This window comes from Dasypus novemcinctus, chromosome 21, assembly GCF_030445035.2.
Source record: "Dasypus novemcinctus isolate mDasNov1 chromosome 21, mDasNov1.1.hap2, whole genome shotgun sequence".
Taxonomy (NCBI): domain Eukaryota; kingdom Metazoa; phylum Chordata; class Mammalia; order Cingulata; family Dasypodidae; genus Dasypus; species Dasypus novemcinctus.
In genome coordinates, this window is record NC_080693.1 from 64,865,237 (window position 1) to 64,886,426 (window position 21,190).

Here is a 21,190-nt window from a genome sequence, read left to right on the forward strand (position 1 = left end):
GAGAGCAACTAAATTTTTATATTTACCTAGTCTTCACCCAACAATTTCATTTCTGGGTGCCTATTCTCCAGAAACACCTGCCCATGTTCACAAAGAAGTACGTAAAGGATGTTCATTGCAGCAATGCACGTAATAAGGCTACTGGACACACTCTAAACATCTGTCAATACAGTAATCATTAAATGAACTGTGATACATCGATACTATGGAATACTATGCAGGAATTTAAATGAATGGGGTAACTCTCTATATCCTGGAAAGGAAAGAAATCTAAGACATCAGGAAGTGAAAGAAACAAGTTGCAGGATGGTACAATTTATACAGGGAAGAGAAAAGACTGCATAATGAACCTATTGTAAATATGTATGTAGGCAAATGCATGAAAGAAGGTCTGGAACGACATAAACCAAACTCAGAGTAACAGTATTTCAGGGGTGGGGGATTAAGAGCTGAGAAGAATTTTTACTATATCTGTTATTTCACTTGTATACATTGAGAATATAATCATCTATTACTTGTAAAACGAAACACAAATTCAAATGGCCTCTTTCTTATTTTGAAGATGTTCTACCCTATATATTTGTAAAATAACCATAAGTTTGCAATCAGTAGAGGTTGATTTTGGATATAGAGGAGGGAAAATACCTTTTCTCAGAGGTATTGACCTCAAAATTCTGGACCAAGAAGGGTCTTACAATGCAGTTAGTTTTCTGTAGGCAGATTTGGAGAGAATATACTCACAGTTTCTCAACCCAGGGATATCCCTTCCATACATTTTCATCAATGTAAGAAATAGAGTTTCCTCGGAAATTTCTGTGAAGAAACACATTTCATATCCTTGAATAAGTAGGAAAAGAATGAAAAGACTAAGTGTAAAGAATCATGGCAACCTCATGGGAAATATTTTAAAAGCAGAAAACACCAGCTTTCCAATTTCTACAGTGGTCAGCTTCCAAATTTGCACAATTAATAAAGAAATACTATGGGATCAGTGGCACAAATGATAGGGCCATCTCAGAAACTGAACTTCCTATTAGTCCAATTTCTTCTCCTTTGTCATTATCAACAAATAAGTATAAAGAAACCACATGCCAGGAAACTCCAAAACTTTGGCTAAGTGCCCACTGTTCACACTTTGAGAAAGAAAGAAAGAAAGAAAGAAAGAAAGAAAGAAAGAAAGAAAGAAAGAAAGAAAGAAAGAAAGAAAGAAAGAAAGAAAGAAAGAAAGGAGAAAGAGAGAGAGAGAGAGAGGGAGAGGGAGAGGGAGAGGGAGAGGGAGAGGGAGAGGGAGAAAGAAAGAAAAAAAGAAGTCATGTTATATATGTTTGGTTTGTAAATTCACAATTATTATACATTGTTTACATATGAGTGATATATTTCAAAAAATTTTTTAAAAAAGAAGTAAGTCAAAACAGACACTTGTCTGCCCATCTGCCCAGTGGACATTTGCACTCAATCAGGAGCCTTCCTATTGCTTTATGCTCAACTATGAAAGAAGCCTAAAAGCTGAACTCATGTCCCTCAAACTGGCTGTCCTTCCTGACAGCGATATTTCCATCTGCTGATTCATGATCATTCTCCTAATCATCCCCTGGAGTCATATTTGTTTTGTTTTGTTTTGTTTCATATTTGATTTTTCTTCTTCCTGTTTACCCTGTCCCCAACTCCTAGAGTCAATCACCAAACCCTGCCCATTCTCCCTTTATAGTACTGCTTTATAGTTTCTTTTCATTCCTATCACAACCACTTTAATCCATCCCCTTCTCATTTGCCCTTAGCTTTTGCTAGAACTTTCTACTTGGTCTCCCAAATCAAGATTTCTTCTCTCTAGATTGCTCTATATATCGATTTTAAAATAATCTTCCTATTTTAATAATTTCTCTTACTTGAAACATTCAATAGTTCTACATATCTTGTAGCATAACATTCAAACCCCTATAGCTGATAATCAATATTTTTCATAATCTTATCTTTCATTGCTTTCTAACCCAACACTGCAGCCAGATTAGTCTACTAAATTCTGATCATCCCTTCAGCCTTAGCCTAGTTATACTCCCTAGTTTTCTGTTTACAAATCTTAGCCACTCTTTAAGCCCAAGCTAAGGTTTCATCTTGTACATGCAGGGTTTTATTAGACCTGCACACTGTGGTGATGACAGATTTTGGTGAATTACAGCACCTATGGTCTGCATCTCTTTTAGTATATCACTTCCCTTTTTATGCATATTCCGTTTCTTCTCACCTGTCATTCTTAGGTTCCTGAGACAATGTCTTATGCTCCTGTGGCTCCTACAGTACCTAGCCCTAGGTTGGGCACTAACAGGTGCTATATATAGAAAGTCAGGGACAAAGACAAGGTTTGAGCATTACTGAGTGATTGAATATTAATAATAGCTAACATTCACATTTATGTTAGGTATGTGATGTATTACATGTACTAACTCATTTAAATCATATAATGATCCTATGAGATAGTAACTACTATAACCTCCACTTTGCAGCTAAGGAAACTGCATCACAGAATTAAATAACTTGCCCAGGGTTACAAAGCTGATAAATGACAGAGCTGGGTTCAAACCCAGGCAGCCTGACTTCAGAATTTCTGCTCTTAACCACTTTGTTGTATCATCAGCAATGAGGTGGGGAAAGGGACATGCTTCTGTAAGAGAATGGAGCAAAAAGGGGAGTAGAGCAGAGATTAAGGCATGAAATGATGGGACTAAATAATATGGGTAAGGGAAAAGAACAAAGGCAATCACAACTGCAAGGCTGGACAAAGGGGCACAATAGTGAGAAGGAGAGTTGCAAAGAAAAGATAAAAATAGACAGTAAGCCAGTGTATGTTGGGGAGATGAAGCAGGCCCAAGAAAACCTTGAAGAGGCTGCTGTGTGTGCTTAAGAGGCAGACTGTAGAGGCCAGAAGAAGAAAGGCAATTCTTACAAGATGGTGAAGGTGCCGTTGTAGGTGCTGGGGTCTAGCACAGGGATTCTGTGGAGCCTCTGCTGTAGGCTCAAGCCAGAACAGTCCAGTGTCTCATCTTTGCAGATACAGAGCTTGCATATGTTGATGGTCGTGGTGACGTTCTGTTCCTGTTGCACAGTTAAACCCATCTGTGCCTGATCTGGAGGGTAATTTGCAACAACAGTCTGTTCCTGTTGCACAGGTAAACCTGTCCTTGCTTGTTCTGGGGGGTAATTTGCAGCAAAAGTCTGTTCCTGTTGCACAGGTAAACCTGTCCTTGCCTGTTCTGGGGGGTAATTTGCAGCAAAATTCTGTTCCTGTTGCACAGGCAAACCTGTCCGTGCCTGTTCTGGGGGGTAATTTGTAGAATGCACCGATGAATATAGAGTAGATGGAGGGACGGTATCTGCTTCTGATGACCTTGGGTGCTGAGTTATGGAATGTTCTATATCCAAAGGTTGAACTATAGTCGGGTTTGGATGCAGAGTCTGAACCTGGTTTGGAGGAGGAAGTTCTACCCCAGGCAGGGAAGTGGAATGTTCAACCTCCATTATGGGGTTTGGAGTTACAGTGACCTCCAGGTCCTTCGGTTTAAGTGTGACACTGGGCAAGTGTGGGTTTGAATGCTGAACTTGATCCTGCTTGGTTGGAGGAGGTTGAGCCTCCATATTGGGTTCTGGAGTTATGGTAAGCTCCAGATTCCCAGGTTTAACAGTGACTTCTGTCAGGTTTGGATGCTGAGCCTGAATCAGATCTAGAAGTGGAGGGGCAACCTGAGGGAGCTCTGGAGAAGAAGTTGTACTTGTGGGTTCCGAAGTTATGGTGACCTCCAGGTCCACAGATTTAACAGTGACATTGGGCAAATTTGAATGCTGAGATTGATTTTGACCTGGAGGTGGAACTGTAACCTCGTGATATATTGGAAGTTGAGGTATAACCAACTGAGGAGACTCAGGAGGCTGAGTTGAAGATTCCTGCTTGGTTGGAGAAGGTTCAACCTCTGTATTGTGTTCTGGAATTATGGTAAGTTGCAGATCCACAGGTTTAACTGTGACTGTAGTCAGGTTTGGATTCTGAACCTGAATCTCATCTGAAGGTGGAAATGTCACCTGAAGGTGTGTTGGAGGAGCTGTAGTCTTCTCCAGGGCAGTAGAATGTTCAATTTCTGTAGTAGGTTCTGGATTTACGGTAAGCTTCAGGTCCAAAGGCTGAACTGTGACACTGGACAAGCTTGATTGCTGAGCTTGCTCCTTACTTGTAGGCAGAACTGTCTGCTCCTGAAAAGCTGGAGGTTGAGCTTCTGTCTCCTTAGGAAGTCCTAGAGGCTGAGTTTGGGACTCCTGCTTGGTTGGAGAAGGTGCAACCTCCATAGTGGGTTCTGGAGTTACAGGAAGCTCCAGGTCAACATGTTTAACTGTGACTCCTGTCAGGTTTGCATGCTGAGCCTGAACCTGGCCTGAAGGTGGAGGGGTCACCTCAGGGGGCTTTGGAGAAGAAACTGTAGTTTTGTGCAGGGTTGTAGAATATTCAACTGCTTTACTGGTCTCTGGAGTTATGGAAAGCTCCAAATCCACAGGTTTGAGTGTGAATTCTGTCAGGTTTGGATGCTGAGCTTGAACCTGATCTGAAGGTGGAGGGGCCACTTCAGGGGGCTTTGGAGAAGAAACTGTAGTTTTGGGCAGGGTTGTAGAATATTCAACTGCCTTACTGGTCTCTGGAGTTAGGGAAAGCTCCAAATCCACAGGTTTGAGTGTGACTTCTGTCAGGTTTGGATGCTGAGCTTGAACCTGGTCTGAAGGTGGAAGAGTCATCTCAGGAAGCTCTGAAGAAGGAACTGTAGTTTTCTGTGGGGCTGTAGAGTATCCAGCCTCCTTAGTGGGTTCTGAAGTTATAACTTCCTCAGGAGGATATGCAGGAGGTGCTGGGGTTACCTGCTGGAACGAAGAAGATTCCGCATTCTGTGGAATCTCTGAAGTCTGAGCTAGGGTCTCCTGCTGAATTGGAGAAGATACCACCTCCTTAGAAGGCTCTGCAGGCTGAGCCGAGGTCAACTGTTGGACAGGAAAGGGTTCCTCTTTCTCAGAGGGCTCTGGAAGGTGACCTGGGGCCTCCTGCAGGACTGGAGAAGGTTCTACTTCCTTAGGGGGCTCTGGAAATGGAGCTGAGGTTTTCTGCTGGACCAGAGAAGTTTTATTCTCCTTCAGGGGTTCTGGAGTCTGAGCAGGGGCAATTTGCTGAACTGGAGAAAATTCAATCTCTTTAGCAGGCTCAGGAATTATGGTAAGCTCCAGAGCCACAGGTTTAACTGTGACTGGATGCTGAGCCTCATCCTGACTTTGAGGTGAAATTGTCACCTCTTGATGCACTGGGGCTTGAGCTATACTGTGTGTAGCAGGCTCTGGAAACTGAACTGGAGACTCCTGCTGGACTGGAGAAGGTCCAATCTCTGTGGACATTTCTGTAGGCAGAGATAGAGACTCCTGCTGGGTTGCGGAAGGTTTTGCCACCTCAGAGAGCTCTGGAGGAACAGGTGGAGTCACATGTTGGACTGGAGAAGGCCCACCTTCCTCAGTAGGCTCTGGAGTTATTGTAACCTGCAGATCCACAGGTTTAAGGGTGACACTGGGTAAGTTTGAATGTTGAGCTTCATCCTGGCCAGGAGGCTGAAGAGTCACCACCTGATCCTTTTGTGGCTCTGGGGAGTGATCCTGAGACTCCTGAGGGACCTGCTGAGTTGGGGAAGGTGCCATCTCCTTAGGCAGCTCCAGAGACTGAGCTGGTACTACCTGCTGGACTGGAGATGGCTCAAACTCCTCAGGGGGCTCTGGAGACTGAGCTGGTGTTATGGTAAGTTGCAGATCCACTGGTTTAACTGTGACATTGGAGAATACTGGATGCTGAGCTTGAATGTGCCCTGGAGGTAACATTTCCACCTCATGAGGCTCTGGAGGTTGAGTTGGAGTCTCAACCTGGGCTGGAGAACTTTCAACCTCAGTGGGCTCTGGAGCATAAACTGAAGACTCCTGCTGGGTTGGAGATGGTTCAACTTGCTTAGGGGGTGTTGGACGCTGAGCCTGAGACTCCTGTTGGTTTGGAAAAGGTTCCTCTTCCTTAGTGGGCTCCAGAGGTGAGGTTTGAGCCTCTTGCTGGACAGGCAAAAATTCATCTTCCTTGAGGGGAACTGGGGACTGAGCTGGTGTCACCTGTTGTACTGTAGGTGGTTCTACTGTCTCAGGGGGCTCTGGAGGGTAACCTGGGGCCACTTGTTGTACTGTAGAAGGTGCACTCTCCTTCGGAGGCTCTGGTGGCTGAGCTGGTGCTTCCTGCTGGGCCATGGGTGATACAACCTCTGTAGTGGGTTCAGGAGTTATCGTAAGTATCAGATCCACAGGCTTAAGTGTAACATGGGGCAAGTTTACATGCTGAGGCTGATGCAGACCTGGAGGGTAAACTGTCATCTCATCATGCACTGCAGGGTGAGCTGCAACCTCATTAGGGGCCAGTGGTGGCTGAAATGGGGACTCTGGCTGGCCTGCAGAAGGGCTGAGCATCTCATTGTGTTTTGTAGGCTGAATTGTGGAATCCTGCTGGATTGGTGGATATTCAGCTTCTGCAGCAGGTTTTGGAGGCTGAACTGGAGCCACTTCCTGCATTGGTGATAGCTCCAATTCCCCTGTAGGCTCTGGAAGCTGAACTGGCTCCTCCTGTTGATGTGGAGAGGGTGGAGGGAGAGTTGGAAGCCCTGAGGTCTCCTGCTGGGTTGTAGAAGGTTCAGTTTCCTCAGAGGTATCTGCAGGGTGAGCTGGGACTTCCTGCTGGTCTAGAGAAAGTCCAGCTTCTTCTGAGTGCTCTAGAGGTTGAGGTGGGCCTTCCTGTAGGATTGGAGAAGGTTCTGCTTCTTCAGGGGGTGTTGGTGGTTGACCCAGGGTCTCCTGCTGGCTTAGAGAAGGTTCAGCGTCTTCAGTGGGCTCTGGAGTTATGGTAACCTGTAGATCGCCAGTTCCAAGTGTATCACTTGGCAAGTTTGAGTAATGAGCTGGGCCCTGGCCTGGAGCTGGAGTTTGAGTTATAACCCCCATAGAGGGCTCTGGACCTGTACTGTCCTGCTCAAATGGAGAAGGTTCAACTTCTTCAGGTAGCTGCAGAGACTGAGCTGAGGCCTCTTGCTGACCTGGAGCACTTTCAACCTGTTCAGCAGGTTCCAGTGGCTGAGCTGATGCTTCCTGCTCTACTGGAGAAGGTTCCACCTGTTCAGACGGCTCGGATCGTTGAGCTGGGGCTTCTGGTTGGGCTGGAGAAGTTTCCACCTCCTCAGAGGGCCCTGGAAGTTGAGCTGGGCCTTCTTGCTGGCCTGGAGAAGGTTCACCCTCATAAGCGAGCTCTGGATGCTGAGCTGGGACCTCCTGCTCTCTTGAAGTTCCAGCACTAGTGGCTTCTGGAGTTACGGTAAGCTGTAGATCTACAGGTTTGAGTGTGACATTGGGAAAGTTTGAAAAATGAGCTTCACCCAGATCTGGATGTTTAACAGTCACCACAAGATTCCCTGGAGGTTGACGTGCAGCCTCCCTTTCAGGCTCTGGAGGCTCAGCTGGGGCCTCCGGCTGGAATGGAAGAGGTTCAGCCTCCTCGTGTGCCTCTGAGGGTTGTGCTGGGTCATATGGCTGGACTGGAGGAAGTTCAGCCTCCTCAGGGGCCTCTGAGGGCTGTGCTGGGGCCTCCAGCTGGCCTGCAGGAAGTTCAGCCCCCTCAAGGGTGTCTGAGGACTGGGCTGGGTTCTCCTGCTGGGCTGGAGATGGTTCTGCTTTCTCAGGGGGCTCTGGATGCTCAGCTGGGGCTTCCTGTTGGGTTTGAGATTGTTCTAGCTCCTCAGCAGGCTCTAGATGCTGAGTTTGGATTTCCCACTCATGTGGGGAAAGTTCAGCCTCCTCAGGGGACTCTGAAAGCTCATCTAAGTTCTCTAGGAAGTCCAGAGGTAGGCCGTCTGGAGGATAAAATATGTCCAGACTTGGATCTAGAAGATCAGAGTCATAGGGTTGATCTTGAAGAGTTTTTGCTAATTGATCTGAATTTCCAATCTTAGGAAGCTGACGATGGTGAGCTAGATCTTTCTTCAGGTTTGAGGGTGAAGCAATAAACTTAGCTGATTTTGAACTCGGACTGTCCTCTAAAGGTGGAACAAGTATTTCAAATGACTGGTTATCTTCAGCCCGATTCAAAGCTGCAGTGTGTCTCCTACTTTTGAGTTGAGGAGGCATAGCTAGGGCCTGATTCTGAATCCAATCGAGTGTTGGATCTGCCTCCAGGAGCTTTTGATGCCGACTTAGGTTATCATTCAGATCCAGAAGTGGAAGAGCAAACTGATCAGGCCCTGCAGGCAGCTCTGTGTCCAAGAGTGGAACCAACGTTTCAGTGAACTGCTGAGGTCGGGCCAACATGGGGGCGGGAGCCGAGGATCCCAAGTAGTCAAATCCTCCTGGCTCAGGTTGGGGTGTAAGCGCATGGGGTGGTTCAGCGGGGAGACTGGAGAAGGGAGTAGATCCGGCCTCAGTGGGCCCGGGAGGGTGGGAGATCACCTGGATTGGGTCCAGGGATGACAATGGAGGCTGAGCTGCTGAAACCAGCAGCCACAGCGGATGCAGTGCGAGAAGGAGCTGTGGGGCCCCTAGGCGCAGTCGGGACATGACGTGCGGATGCTCAAGGGTCCAGCGACCCACGACAGTGGGGTGCCGGCGCCGCGCAGCGAGCGGGAACCGATCGGTTCTGGCAGCCTGAAGCGCGGTTCTGGCAGCCTGAAGCGCGCACACCTTAGTAACCACGTGCCCCTCCCCCACCTCACGACCCGCCCTTTATTTACGTCACCTTTGTTTACATTGCCTTTGTTTACACCAGCTTTATTTAGCTTGGCCTGTGATCGCTCCACCACACCAGGGTGAGCCCTTGTCCCAGAAGCACTATGGCTTAAGACTCCCTTCCCCAAAGTGGAGTTGCCGGCTGCCATGTCTTGTCTCCACAGTGAGGCAGGATTTGAGCCAGACCCTGGTTCCCCCTCCAACACCCCAATTCTACCTCGAGTAGCATGGGCAGGGAGGGAGGCAGTGCTTGCCAAGGAAGCAACAGAACACAGACTCTTTGGATATTCAAAACCACTAGTCTATTTCCCGCAGCCTGAACTCTTTTTCCTCCAAGCTGAAATCCGAAAGACCGTCTTCCTCCCCTTGGCTATACTGCTTCCAAGGAAAGTAACTGACCTGCAAAATGAGCACCCTTTAATGTAGCCATTTCTCAGTATTCTCTTTATTCCTCATTATATATATATATTTAAAGATTTATTTCTTTATTTTTAATCCGCGCACCCCCCCCCCCCGCCCCCCGCGGATTGTCGGTGTCTATTTGCTGCAGGCTGCACTTTCTTTCCCACTGGGTGGCTCTCCTCACGGGCGCACTCTTTGCGCGTGGGGCTCCCCTACGTGGGGGACACCCCTGTGTGGCAGGGCCCTCCATGTGCGCATCAGCACTGCGCATGGGCCAGCTCCACACAGGTCAAGGAGGCTCGGGCTTTGAACCGCGGAACTCGCATGTGGTAGACGGATGCCCTAAGCACTGGGCCAAGTCCGTTTCCCTCATTTGATTATTAATCCCCTCTATGGGCTACCACTAATTAGTGATGACTCCAAAATTTCTGTAGGGATGATTTTGGGAGATGGGCAGTTGAGTCTGGGAGAGAGCATAGCATTTTACATTGGCAAAGGAAAACTTCCCCAATCCCACCTTTGCTTAACACAGCCATTCATCTAGAAAAGGTTAACCCCACTTTACAGAGGTCTACCTTCCATATGCATAGGGAGAAGACACTTAGGATGATAAAATCAGCAAATACTTTTTTTTTAAATACTACCACTGATGTGGGCTATGGGTGACCCGGCCCGCAGGTCAAACGAACCCGCACCTGAAAGAGGGAGTGGGAATTGGGGGACAAGAGGCGAGAAAAACGGAGACAAGACAGGATTCTGATCAAGTCTCCGTTTATTGAGGGTAGAAGCATCAGAATATATACTAAGGGGAGGGTACTTAGCGGGGGGTGATAGGCTGATGAAGCGGCTCTTCCATATAAGGCAATAAAATGCTGTTACACCACTTGCTACAGGTTGCGAGTCTTCAATGCTGGTCATGGCTTCAACATCTTGTTGCGCAGGCATGACACTTTTTGCCTGGGAAACTGGGGAATGGGGAAGAAGAAGGCGGAAGCACAGGGGTGGAGTAGGCGTACTTATGAAAACTGCCATGTTGCTGGAGACCGCAAATGCACGTAGCTCCGGGCGGCTCCCCACAGGTCCCCCTTCTTTATAATATTTTATGAAGCACCCTGAGTTCGGAGGCCCATTTGGGCTCCCTGAGTCTGCCAGGATTCAGGTTTAAGGATGGTGAGATTTAAAGGGTTACACTGACCACGTGGACAGTTAGCCGGGGCCATACCCTTGGTGAGGATAGCTGTCTGTTTAGCTATGTCTGTGTTCCAGGTGGCCCAGGTGACACAAGACTAGTAGGGGCAGTAGTATGCACCTATGTATTTGCACCAAAAGCTCCCCCCTTGGGCTGCACTTCCCATTTCTGGAGCGCACATGTACTTATTGCTATGAGTATACGTTTGCTCCCAGCTGAGCCCTCCACAATCTGTGTTCCATGGTATCCCAGAGTCTATAACCTGACATGCGTCAAATAGGAGGGACACTCGTTGGTTCTGGCTCATGACACTCGTTGGTTCTGGGGTGGAGGAAAGTACATTCCCATTTTGATTAAGCACTCTTATTTCCCATTTACGGGAGACTGTTGGAGGTCTAGGGTCATAGCAGGTTATTTGGCCAGATGCATTACAGACACTATAGGAGGTTTCCTGAAACTGACAGGTGGTTCCTTGGCCCTTGCAGGTGTAATGACTATGATATATTAATGTGGTGTTGACATGGGCCCCTGTACGCACCTTTTGAATACACGGCTCACATTCTGTGGTGTCGACCTGGGACCAGGTTAGGGCTAGAAGTAGGAAAAATAGGCAAAGGGGCATTGCAACAGATTAAACTGGATTCTTAATCTTTGGCTGTGCGTAGATTAATCAGCTTCCAGGATGTGACTGGAGCAGGGCTCGGTGTTCCCTCCTCAATCTTCAGCCGTGTGTGGACTAGTCAGCTTCCGGGGTGTGACTGGAGCAGGGCTTGGTGTTCCCCTTTTTTGCAAGATGAGTTTGGTTGGGCTGTGGGTATCTGAAATACAGGTCCAGGACTCTGGGGCAGCTTGCTTGACTCAGCTATGGTGTATCCATGGGATGATTTTAGCTACTTTAACTGCAGTGCGGGTGGATAAAATGACAAGATAGGGCCCTCACCATTGAGGGGTTAGTGGAGCTGACTTCCAGTCCTTGACCCAAACTGCATCTCCTGGCTTGTACGGGTGTACAGAGCTGCTTAAGCTAATGGGGGCCCTTTCTTGGATCCAGTGAGCAGGTTATGTAGGGTTTTTCCTAAACTTATCATCTGCTGAGCTACTGATAAGTTTCCTCTTTCTCTGAGATCCCCCTCTATATTTCTGATTAAGGGAGGAGGCCTCCCAAAGAGGATTTCATAAGGGGTTAGGCTTAGTTTTCGGCTTGGGCTGGCTCGAATTTGTAGGAGAGCACTTGGAAGTACCTGCACCCATGTTAGCCCAGTTTCTTGGCAAATCTTGGCAATATAAGTCTTTATTGTATGGTTCATTTGCTCTACCTTTCCTGAGCTCTGAGGATGTTAAGCGGTGTGCAGTTTCCATTGGATGTGCAGTGCCTTTGCAATCTTTTGAGTGATTTCAGAGACCAAGGCAGGTCCGTTGTTACAGCCAATTGAGAGTGGTAGCCCATAGCGAGGGATGATTTCCCTGAGGAGAACCTTGGCTACTTCTTCAGCTTTTTCTGTTCGAGTGGGGAAGGCTTCTCCCCAGCCAGAAAACATGCAAACAAGGACTATGAGATATTTATAGCCTCCAGATTGTGGCATTTCAGTGAAATCAACTACTAGATCTTCGAGGGGCATACTACCAATTCTCTGGACCCCTGGGGCTGTTGTGGGCCCCTGGCGAGGGTTATTCTTTGCACATGTCACACACTGTTGGCATACAGCATGGGTGATAGTGACTAGCCTTGGAATGTAAAAGAATCTTTCTAACACTTCTTTAAAATGGGTTTTTCCCAAGTGTGTGTTCTCATGGTAGTCTTGAACTACAGTTGCTGCTAATATTTGTGGCACAATTATTCTGCGATCAGGCAATGTCCACCATCCATTTTCCCCTTGTGTCCCGCCCTCAGAGAGTATCCACTCTCTCTCAGCTTGAGTATATTGTGGCTCTCGGTGACTCAGAGGCTGCGGGGGGAGAGCAGGCAGTGTATACTGGATGTTCTGATAATTAAGGGGTTGAGGAATGAGAGCAGCAGCCAGGTTTTCAGATAGGGATCCCTCCAGCGCCACTCTTTTTGCTTCAGCGTCTGCCCTCCGATTTCCCTGGGCAATGGGGCTGTGGCTGGTCTGGTGTCCCTTACAGTGCATTACAGCTACTTTGGCAGGCTTCCAAACTGCATCTAGTAGCTCCAGAATCTGTGTGCCATATTTAATGCTCTTCCCTCCCGAGTTAATGAGTCCCTTTTGTTTATATAAGGCTCCATGCGCTTGCAGGGTAAGAAAGGCATATTTGGAGTCTGTGTAGATGTTAACTTTGGCTCCGGCTGCAATTTGCAAGGCTCGGGTGAGGGCAATGTGTTCAGCTTTCTATGCTGATGTGTTATTTGGGAGGCGCTGCGCCTCTACTGTGGTCTCAGATGTTACTACAGCATATCCTGCTCGCTGATTGCAGCCCTGCATAAAGCTACTCCCATCTGTAAAAAAAACTCCATGTCAGGATTTGCCAGTGGCTGGTCTTGGAGGTTTGGCCGGCTGGAATATACTTCTTGCAATGTTTCCAGGCAGTTATGGGCTGGAACCCCTGGCTCTACGGGTAGCAGGGTGGCTAGATTTAGGGTTTTTACAAGTTCTAGCTGGATGGATGGATTTTCACATAATAGGGTCTGATATTTAACCAGGCGGCTGTTAGTAAGCCAATGTGTTTCTTTGCCTTCTAAGATTTTGACTACTGCATGTGGAACCTGGACAATAATAGGCTGTCCAAGAGTTAATTTTATAGCTTCTACTGTAAGCATGGCTGCAGCTGCTACAGCTTGTAAACATGAGGGCCATTCCTGGGCTACAGTGTCCAGTTGTTTGGATAGATACACTACAGGTCTTTGCCAGGAACCGAGGTATTGAGTGAGTACTCCTACTGCTATGCTTTGGCGGTTGTGAACATAGAGGTAGAACGGCTTACTGAGGTTTGGAAGTCCGAGACTCGGTGCTTCTATTAGAGCTTGTTTGAGAGAAGTGAAAGCATTTTTCTGTGGGCTTTCCCAGAGCAGGGGATTTCTATCTCCCCCCTTTGTGGCTTCATATAGAGGGCGCGTGAGGACCCCAAAATTGGAGATTCAATTGCGGCAGAATTCAGCTGCCCCAAGGAACTCTTGCAGCTTCCGGTGAGTGTTGGGCTCAGGCAGACTACAGACTGCTTTCTTTCTTTCAAGTCCCAATTCACGGCGCCCCTGTGTTATTTTGTAACCTAGATATTTGACCTTAGGTAGGCAGATTTGGGCCTTTTTCTTAGACACTCGATAGCCCTTTTGCTGTAGAGTTCAAGCTGCAGGACAGCTGGGATGAACTGGCTGTATCCAGGCTGAGGGTGGAGGCAGTGAGCTTCCTGTTTCGCCTGATCTTATGACCCGAGTGCTGGACTTCAATGTCCTCTGAGCCTGAGGAATGGGAAATTGAATCCACAGACTCCTTCCGCTGTAGTTCTGTACCAGAGGTAGTAAGAGGGTCTAGCTCAGAGAGTGGGCAAAGCCCAGAGAGGGCCAATGGGGTCAATGTCCATTCGTTTAAGATGGCGGACTTGTAGGAGAGTTCGAAGGACAAGGATGTTAGCCCCTGCAGGAAGCTAAGGAGAAACTCGCCCTCCTCTGCATCTTGAAGCAGGGCTGTGGGCTGATAGTATTCGCACAGCCAGGCCTGCTCCTGAAGGAGCAGGTTCAGGTAGCATTCCATCAGGCCATCATTGAGGGTCAGCCGGAGCCAGGCTCGACAGCATCCCACATCTGTATCGACAAAGATCAGGTGCTCCAATTCTGAGATGACATGTCTGGGAAGGCGGAGAACAGATTTGTTTCAAGAAACTATCACAAATCCTTGATATGTCTTCTCTTCTCTTTTCTTCTTTTAAAGATATTTAGATTGCATAAATGCTACATAAAAATGTAAGGGATTCCCATATGCCCCACTCCCTACCCCTCCCACTCTTTCCCACGTTAACAACATCCTTCATTAGTGTGGTATATTTGTTACAATTGATGAACACATATTGGAGCATTGCCACTAAGTATGTGGATTATAGTTTACATTATAGTTTAAACCCTCTCCCACCCATTTTTGTAAGTTATGACAAGATATATAATGGCCTATATCCATCACTGCAACATCATTCAGGACAATTCCAATGGTTGAAAATGCCACCATATTACACTATTTTTTTAAAAAAATACTTAGGTTACATAAATGTTACTGACATGTCTCTTAACCACTGACTAGCAAGAACCAATAATAAAGATGGCAAATATATACAAGCATGAAAAAATTCCTGGGTAATAGTGTTTCAAGGAGAATTTAGAAATAGCTAAGCCAAAACCCCCAACTTTTTGAGGTTGGTATTATGAAGGATAAATACCATGTTCATTATAATTACATCATGGACCCCTGACATCCATCTGTTTACCTAAGACCTGCTTGATGAGCACCTAAGTACTAGGTCCTTGGAGGTATGAAGATACAGTGTAAAGACATGGTCCCTGCCCTAACTCCAAGAAACTGCCATTCAAGGGCACATGTTAGGTGACTTTTACTGTTGGTGGATCTGGGGCAGGGGGTAGAGGGAATCAGTTCAGGATTGGAGTATGAAAATGTCATAGAAAAGGCAGCATATGAGATGGGCCCTGGGATTTTCCAAGAGGCAAGATGTAAGGTACAAGGGACAGACAGAAAAAGCATAAAGTGTAAGGAAACAACAGACAATTGCTGAGCAGTCCAATTACAACATGTGGAGGGAGAGCAGGTGATTTGGTTGCAAAGTCAGGTAAGAAGGTCTTGAGTAGCAAACCAATAAGGCCAAGTGGGCAATGGTCTCTACAACCAGCTGTGCATCAGAATCACCTGGACAACCTGATCAGATTCTGGGACCCTCAAACCCAACCTAGTAATTCAGACACTTGAGGGGGCTGGCAGCAGCTGTGCGGGCTGTCCTTTGGAAGCCTGGTACATGATTCTGTGCAGGAAAGTGACTTAACCCCAACCACGCAGACTTCAGTGTAGATTTTTCAGACTAAGATTAGACCTTAAGGCTACTAAACTCAGTTCTTGAATGCCTTGGGCTGAAGGAAATGCCCTCCTTTGAACTGTCATGGTCCCTTGTACATGCCTCCTCCATGGAGAACAGACCACACTCTACTGGACTCAGTGACTGAGCTCCCATTAAGCTCAGTAGGTACTGACTGGCTGACTGACCTAAGGAAAGACAGAACAGAATGAGATAAGGGGACACTTAGAAAGCCACTGTCAGCCAATAGAAAGGTAAGAACCTGAGATAGGACAGTGGCAGTAGACATGAAAAGGAAGATCAGAGTCTGACATGGAACCTTCAGGCTGAAAGTGGCATTTAATAATAGCCCTTGGAGACACAGTGCCAGATACTTGCTCAAAGGCCCAGGCAATTAGGGGCAAGGCCAAAAGACAAAAGTCTCAACAGTGAATATTCAGATATTCTATCTGGATTCTACTCTTTTGAAAAATCCCATCCCTAGTTATAAAAATAATATTTAGCACACAGACTTTTAAACATCCTAAACAGGGCGGGCAAATGTTTTCTGTAAAGGGCTGGATAGTAAATATTTTAGGCTTTGCAGGCCATACAATCAACTGCTCAATTCTGCCATGATGGGGTAAAAGCAGACACAGACAATATCTATGTGAATGGGCGTGGCTATATTCCAATAAAACTTTATTTACAAAAACAGACGGTAGGCCAGATTTGGCACACAGGCTCTGGTTGCCAATTGCCTGTCTAAAACAATATTTCCCAACCTTTTTCACATGTGACAAACAGAAAATATTTGTATGCCAGCCTGAAGTAAACAGAAGAGGCTGTTCCATCTAGAGGTAACCAGGCCCAGGGGCTTGAAGCAGCCCCAGGTCACTGCTTGAGGGCTGAGGGGTTCAATATCTAATTACGCTCTGGCTGGGAAGCTGGATCTAAGAATACACCCTTATACAGGACACTGTCTACCCCCTACCTCTATGGCATCTTGGCTCGTTTCTCTCAATGTTGGTCAGAAGCGCTAAGTGTCCCACATTCTGAAACCCCTCTAGCTGATCTTACTTGTGCATGATGGCTTTCAGGAGGGGCCAGAAGACAGGCTGAGAAAGAGGCTTCTGGTGGGTAGTTTTCTTCCTCTTTCCTCCAGCCTCAGCATGGATGTACTTAGCGTGCAAGCCATGGATAAACATGGCCTCCAGGGCGCTGCACATGATGTTGGCATCTCCATCTTCACTGGTGACCGCTGTGTCCAAGGACACATAATGCTTTTGCAATGCCTTCACTGATCCCACCAGCTTCTTCTTGATGACCTAGGCAATGCCAAATATAAGAAAGTCCTTTAGGAAAAAATCCTATGGAGACCCCCTGGAATTAACTCTTGCTTGTTGGGAAATACATTCACAGCCATAGGAGTACATACATGAATGTACGCATCTATATATTCCTTCTACAAAAATAGCATATATTAATTCTAGAGACTAAAGATAAAAGGGTAGAGAAGAAAATGAAAATCACACACATCACCCAGAGATAACTACTGCTACTATTTTTTTTTGCATATCCTTCATTATGTATCTTTTTGTTTTTTAAATGGAATTTCAGTCAACTTATGGCCATATGCATCTCATGTTTAAATAGTGGCACTATCATAGTGACTAGGCTTTGGGACAGATATGAGAGCTTCGGTAAATCTATCTAGGACAGAGGTGGGGCTTTCCACCTTACTGATGTGATCAAGGTTTCCTCAGAGAATCAGTGAGCTAATCAATGCAGAGCATCAAGAACACTACCCTAGAACAATTAAGATATCAAGAAAACAAAAGCCATGTCTACATTAAGAAAGATCCCAGACCTGGGAGTCAGAGGCCTAGATTCAGTCCCAGCTTTGTCAGTAACCGGCTGGGTTACCTCAGACTTTCACTTAAACTCTCTGAGTCTCAGTTTCCTCATTTGATAGCTACTAAAATAATCAAATATTTAGAAATAAACTTAACCAAGGATATAAAGGACCTGTATTCAGAAAACTGGAAAACATTGCTAAAAGAAAGTGAAGAAGACTTAAATAAATGGAAGAACATTTCATGTTCATGGATTGGAAAACTATATATCGTTAAGATGTCAGTTCTACCCAAACTGATTTACAGATTCAATGCAATCCCAATTAAAATCCCAACAGCCTTTTTTGCATAAGTGGAAAAACCAATGATCAAATTTGTTTGAAAGGGTAAGGGGCCCCAAATAGCCACAAAGATCTTAAACAAAGAAGAAAAAGTTGGAGGACTCTCACTTCCTGACTTTAAAGCATATTACTTAGTTACAGTGGTCAAAACAGCATGGTACTGGCATAAAGACAGACACATTGACCAATAGAACTGAATGGAGAACTCAGAAATAGACCCTCATATCTACAGTAAATTTCCTCATTTGTTAAATGGAAATAGTTTCTGATCTACAGTAGTTGGGAAGGGGTGGGGATTGTGCCTTGAGGGCAATACTAGTATTTCATTCTTTGTGTCCTCAACACTTAGCATTATGCCTGGCTCAATAAATCTTTGTTAAATGATGGTAAAATAGACATAAAGTCCTTTGAAAATACAGAGTAAAAAACTGTACTCTGCTGTAATTGTAAGTATGTCAGAGTTATATAAGCCTTTGGAAAAGGACTAGAAAGAATTGCTTAAAATGTGGTTTGATTTGTTAGGTGATAGGATTATGGATAAATATTTTATCCTTTTAGTTTGATTTTAGTAGAAGCAGTAAATGCTAATGTTCTTTGAAAAGTTAAATGGTCTTTTATAAGTTTTAGTGAGATATAATTCACATATCATAAAATACACCCACTTAAAGTGTGTAATTCTGTGGTTTTCAGTATATTCACAGAATTGTGCAATCATCATGACAAAGTTTGGAATATTTTCATCACTCCAGAAAGAAACCCCTTATCCATTAGCAGTCACTCCTTATTCCCTCCTCCTCTCAGCCTCTAACACCACTAATCTACTTTCTGTTTCAATGGATTTGCCTGATATAGACATTTCATGTCAATGGAATCATCCAACATGTGACCATTTGAGTCTGGCTTTTTTCACTTAGCATGACGTTTGCAAGGTTCATGCACTTTGTAGCATGTATCAGAACTTCATTTCTTTTTAGGACTGAATAATATTCTGTTGAATATTACCCATTCAGTTGATGGTCTTTTCGGCTATTATGAATAATTCTGCTATGAACATTTGTGTACAAGTTTTTGTGTGGAATATATCCTGCCATAACCCATTGAATGTACTAGGGGAGAGTGTGAACTACAGGGTAAACTATTATTCATGTGGTGCAGCAGTGCTACAAAATTTGTTCCCTGAATGCAATGAGTGTGCCACAATGATGGGGGAGGTTATTGGTGTGGGAGGAGTGGTGGGGGGTTGGGGGGTATATGGGAACCTCTTATGTTTTTTAATGTAACATTTTTTGTGATGTATATATCTTTAAAAAAATACAATTTACAAAAATGATGGGGGTGAGGGGTGGGGAGTGGGTTATACCGGGAACCTCTTATGTTTTTTAATGGAACATTCTTTGTGATCTATTAACATTAATTTTTAAAAGTGTAAAAAAATAAAATAAAATAAAATAAATAAAAATGTAAGAATAAAAAAAGTTTTTGTGTGGACATGTTTTAGTTCTTTGGGGTATATGTCTAGGAGTAGAATTGCTGAGTCATATGATAACTCTACGTTTAAATTTTTGAGGAACTGTCAAATTATTTTCCAAAGTGACTACACCATTTTACATTTCTACCAGCAATGTCTGAAGGTTCCAATTTCTCTATATCCTCAATACTTGTATTTGTCTGACTTTTTAATTATTGCCATCTTAGTGGGTGCCAAGTGGTATCTCCCTGGTTTTGATTTGCTTTTCCCTGCTCGCTAATGATGCTGAACATCTTTTCATGTGTTTATTGGCCATGTAATATGCCTGCCCACTTTACTTCCATAGTGCACAAAAATTACCAAAACATAAAAACTAATGCTTGGGAAATTGTTTCTAACCAAGTTATTGTATCGGCCAAACTGTGTGACCAATCATGACCTAAAGGCAGAGGGCTAAAAGTCTAAATGGAAGCCCCTGATCTCTAGGTAGCCTATCTTAAATCCCCACTATTTTTTTTTGTAAATTGCCTTTTTTAAAAAAAGTAATTTTATTGAGATATATTCACATACCATGCAATCTATCTAAAATGAACATTCAGTGGCCTTTGTTATAATCAGAGTTGTGCATTCATCACTGCAATTAATTTTAGAGCATTTTCATTACTCCAAAAAGAAAACCACTTTCTCCTTAGCAGTCACTTCTCAATCTCTCTATCCTTCCCCTGCCATTCTTTATTCAATCACCAAGAAGATGACCGAGAAAGGGTAGGATCTCCTCAGAGCCTACTTCTGCTATAACTTTTTCTCAGTCTAAGTCCTCTCTTTTTGAATAGTGCCCAATCATTTCAAAGGCAGAAAAAGAGCTGTCTCTCTGCACCTCTTCTCCACCCTGGATCCCCCCTTGCCCACCTACCGGGATGGCAGCCCGGGGGTCCAGGCCATTCTCCACCACTGAGAGCATTTCCACTCTCACAGCAGCTCTCGCAGATATTCACATGACACCTACAAGACAGATGAGGCCAGATGAGCAAGCTCCATACTTAACTTGAGCCAGAGTCCCACCCAAAAGGCAGCAGAAGGTCGGCTGATCTTACCAAAACTGCAACTTAAAGACCTTTTGGATACTAAAGTAAAACCTGGAGAGTGGATTATAAAGAAGGACAAAGTCAGAGAGCTCAGACCTCAGGAGGCAAGAAGTCCTATGATGCATGGGTGGATGTGCCCCAAGGAGTGGGTGGTAAAGGCCCTTTACTCTACATCAAGTGCTGCAATAAAAAGCCAGAACCCTGTGGGAATAGGGAATGGGAGGGAAATGAAAGGCCTATTTAGATGAGCTGAGGGTGCAGGGGAGATGCTGCAGCTAACTATCCACAGGCACCAGGGAGCAGGGGCTCAGAATTCACATTTCAGGCCCTGGTTCTGCAACAGGCCCTGTGACTCTTGCCCCAGTCCTGTGTGTCTACAGTCAAATGAGTCTTGCAACTGAAATAGCTTCCAAAGGGGAGGACTCTGCTCTTACATTTCTGCTTCCCCTTCAGGTTACGAGGGTTTGCCTTACACAGCACAGGAAGATGCATCTAAACAGGAGCAACAAAGGTTCTAACCTCCACTTTGCCACTAACCGGGTGGGTGTGCTGGGGCAGGGTATCAGACTGCCGGACAGAGACTGTGAATGTGTGCAAAGCTCCTCACACAGGGCGCTCAATAAACGAGCCTATGATCCTAGTGGAAGTGGCCACCCACATACCAAATATACAAGCGCTACACAGTTAAATCTTTTCTTTTTTTCTCTACTGTTGAAGCCCTCACTTTCTCTTGCAGGTGCAAGTACTATCCTGAAAAGGAGGCAAAGTCAGGGCCCACTGTAGGACTATGGGGGAACCAGATCCCAGGTTCAAGATAAAGCCAGCTCTACCAGAGCAGCCTCATGACAGCTGGCTTCCTTGCCAGGGAAGGGCTGGTTGGTAGGGCCTCCACCTGAGTCTGAGGGGGTACTAGCTGGCCTGGTCCCACCCTAGCAACTTGAACACTCACATTTAAACAAGCTCCAGTGAACACACTCTGAGCATCAAGGAAACACCAAAAAAAGGTTATTTGCAGCCCCTGATCTAAAAAA

General features: G+C 45.5%; 1 protein-coding gene across 12 annotated transcripts in view; it reads right to left on the reverse strand.

Moving 5' to 3' along the window:
- The window catches only part of LOC101412804 (leucine-rich repeat-containing protein 37A2-like), a 72,244-nt gene that overhangs the window by 45,617 nt on the left and 5,437 nt on the right, over positions 1–21,190 (reverse strand). For 8 of the 12 annotated variants that reach the window (XM_058284403.1, XM_058284408.2, XM_058284406.2 and 5 more), the window contains 3 exons: positions 19,988–20,076; positions 16,490–16,737; positions 742–813 (listed from right to left, as the gene is read on the reverse strand). In XM_058284403.1, coding sequence (XP_058140386.1) covers positions 742–813; positions 16,490–16,737; positions 19,988–20,035 — 368 coding nt within the window. In that variant the 5' untranslated portion in view covers positions 20,036–20,076. The remainder of the gene's footprint in view (positions 1–741; positions 814–16,489; positions 16,738–19,987; positions 20,077–21,190) is intronic. The other 4 variants (XR_011646910.1, XM_058284410.2, XM_058284409.2 and 1 more) reach the window with 1 other exon arrangement.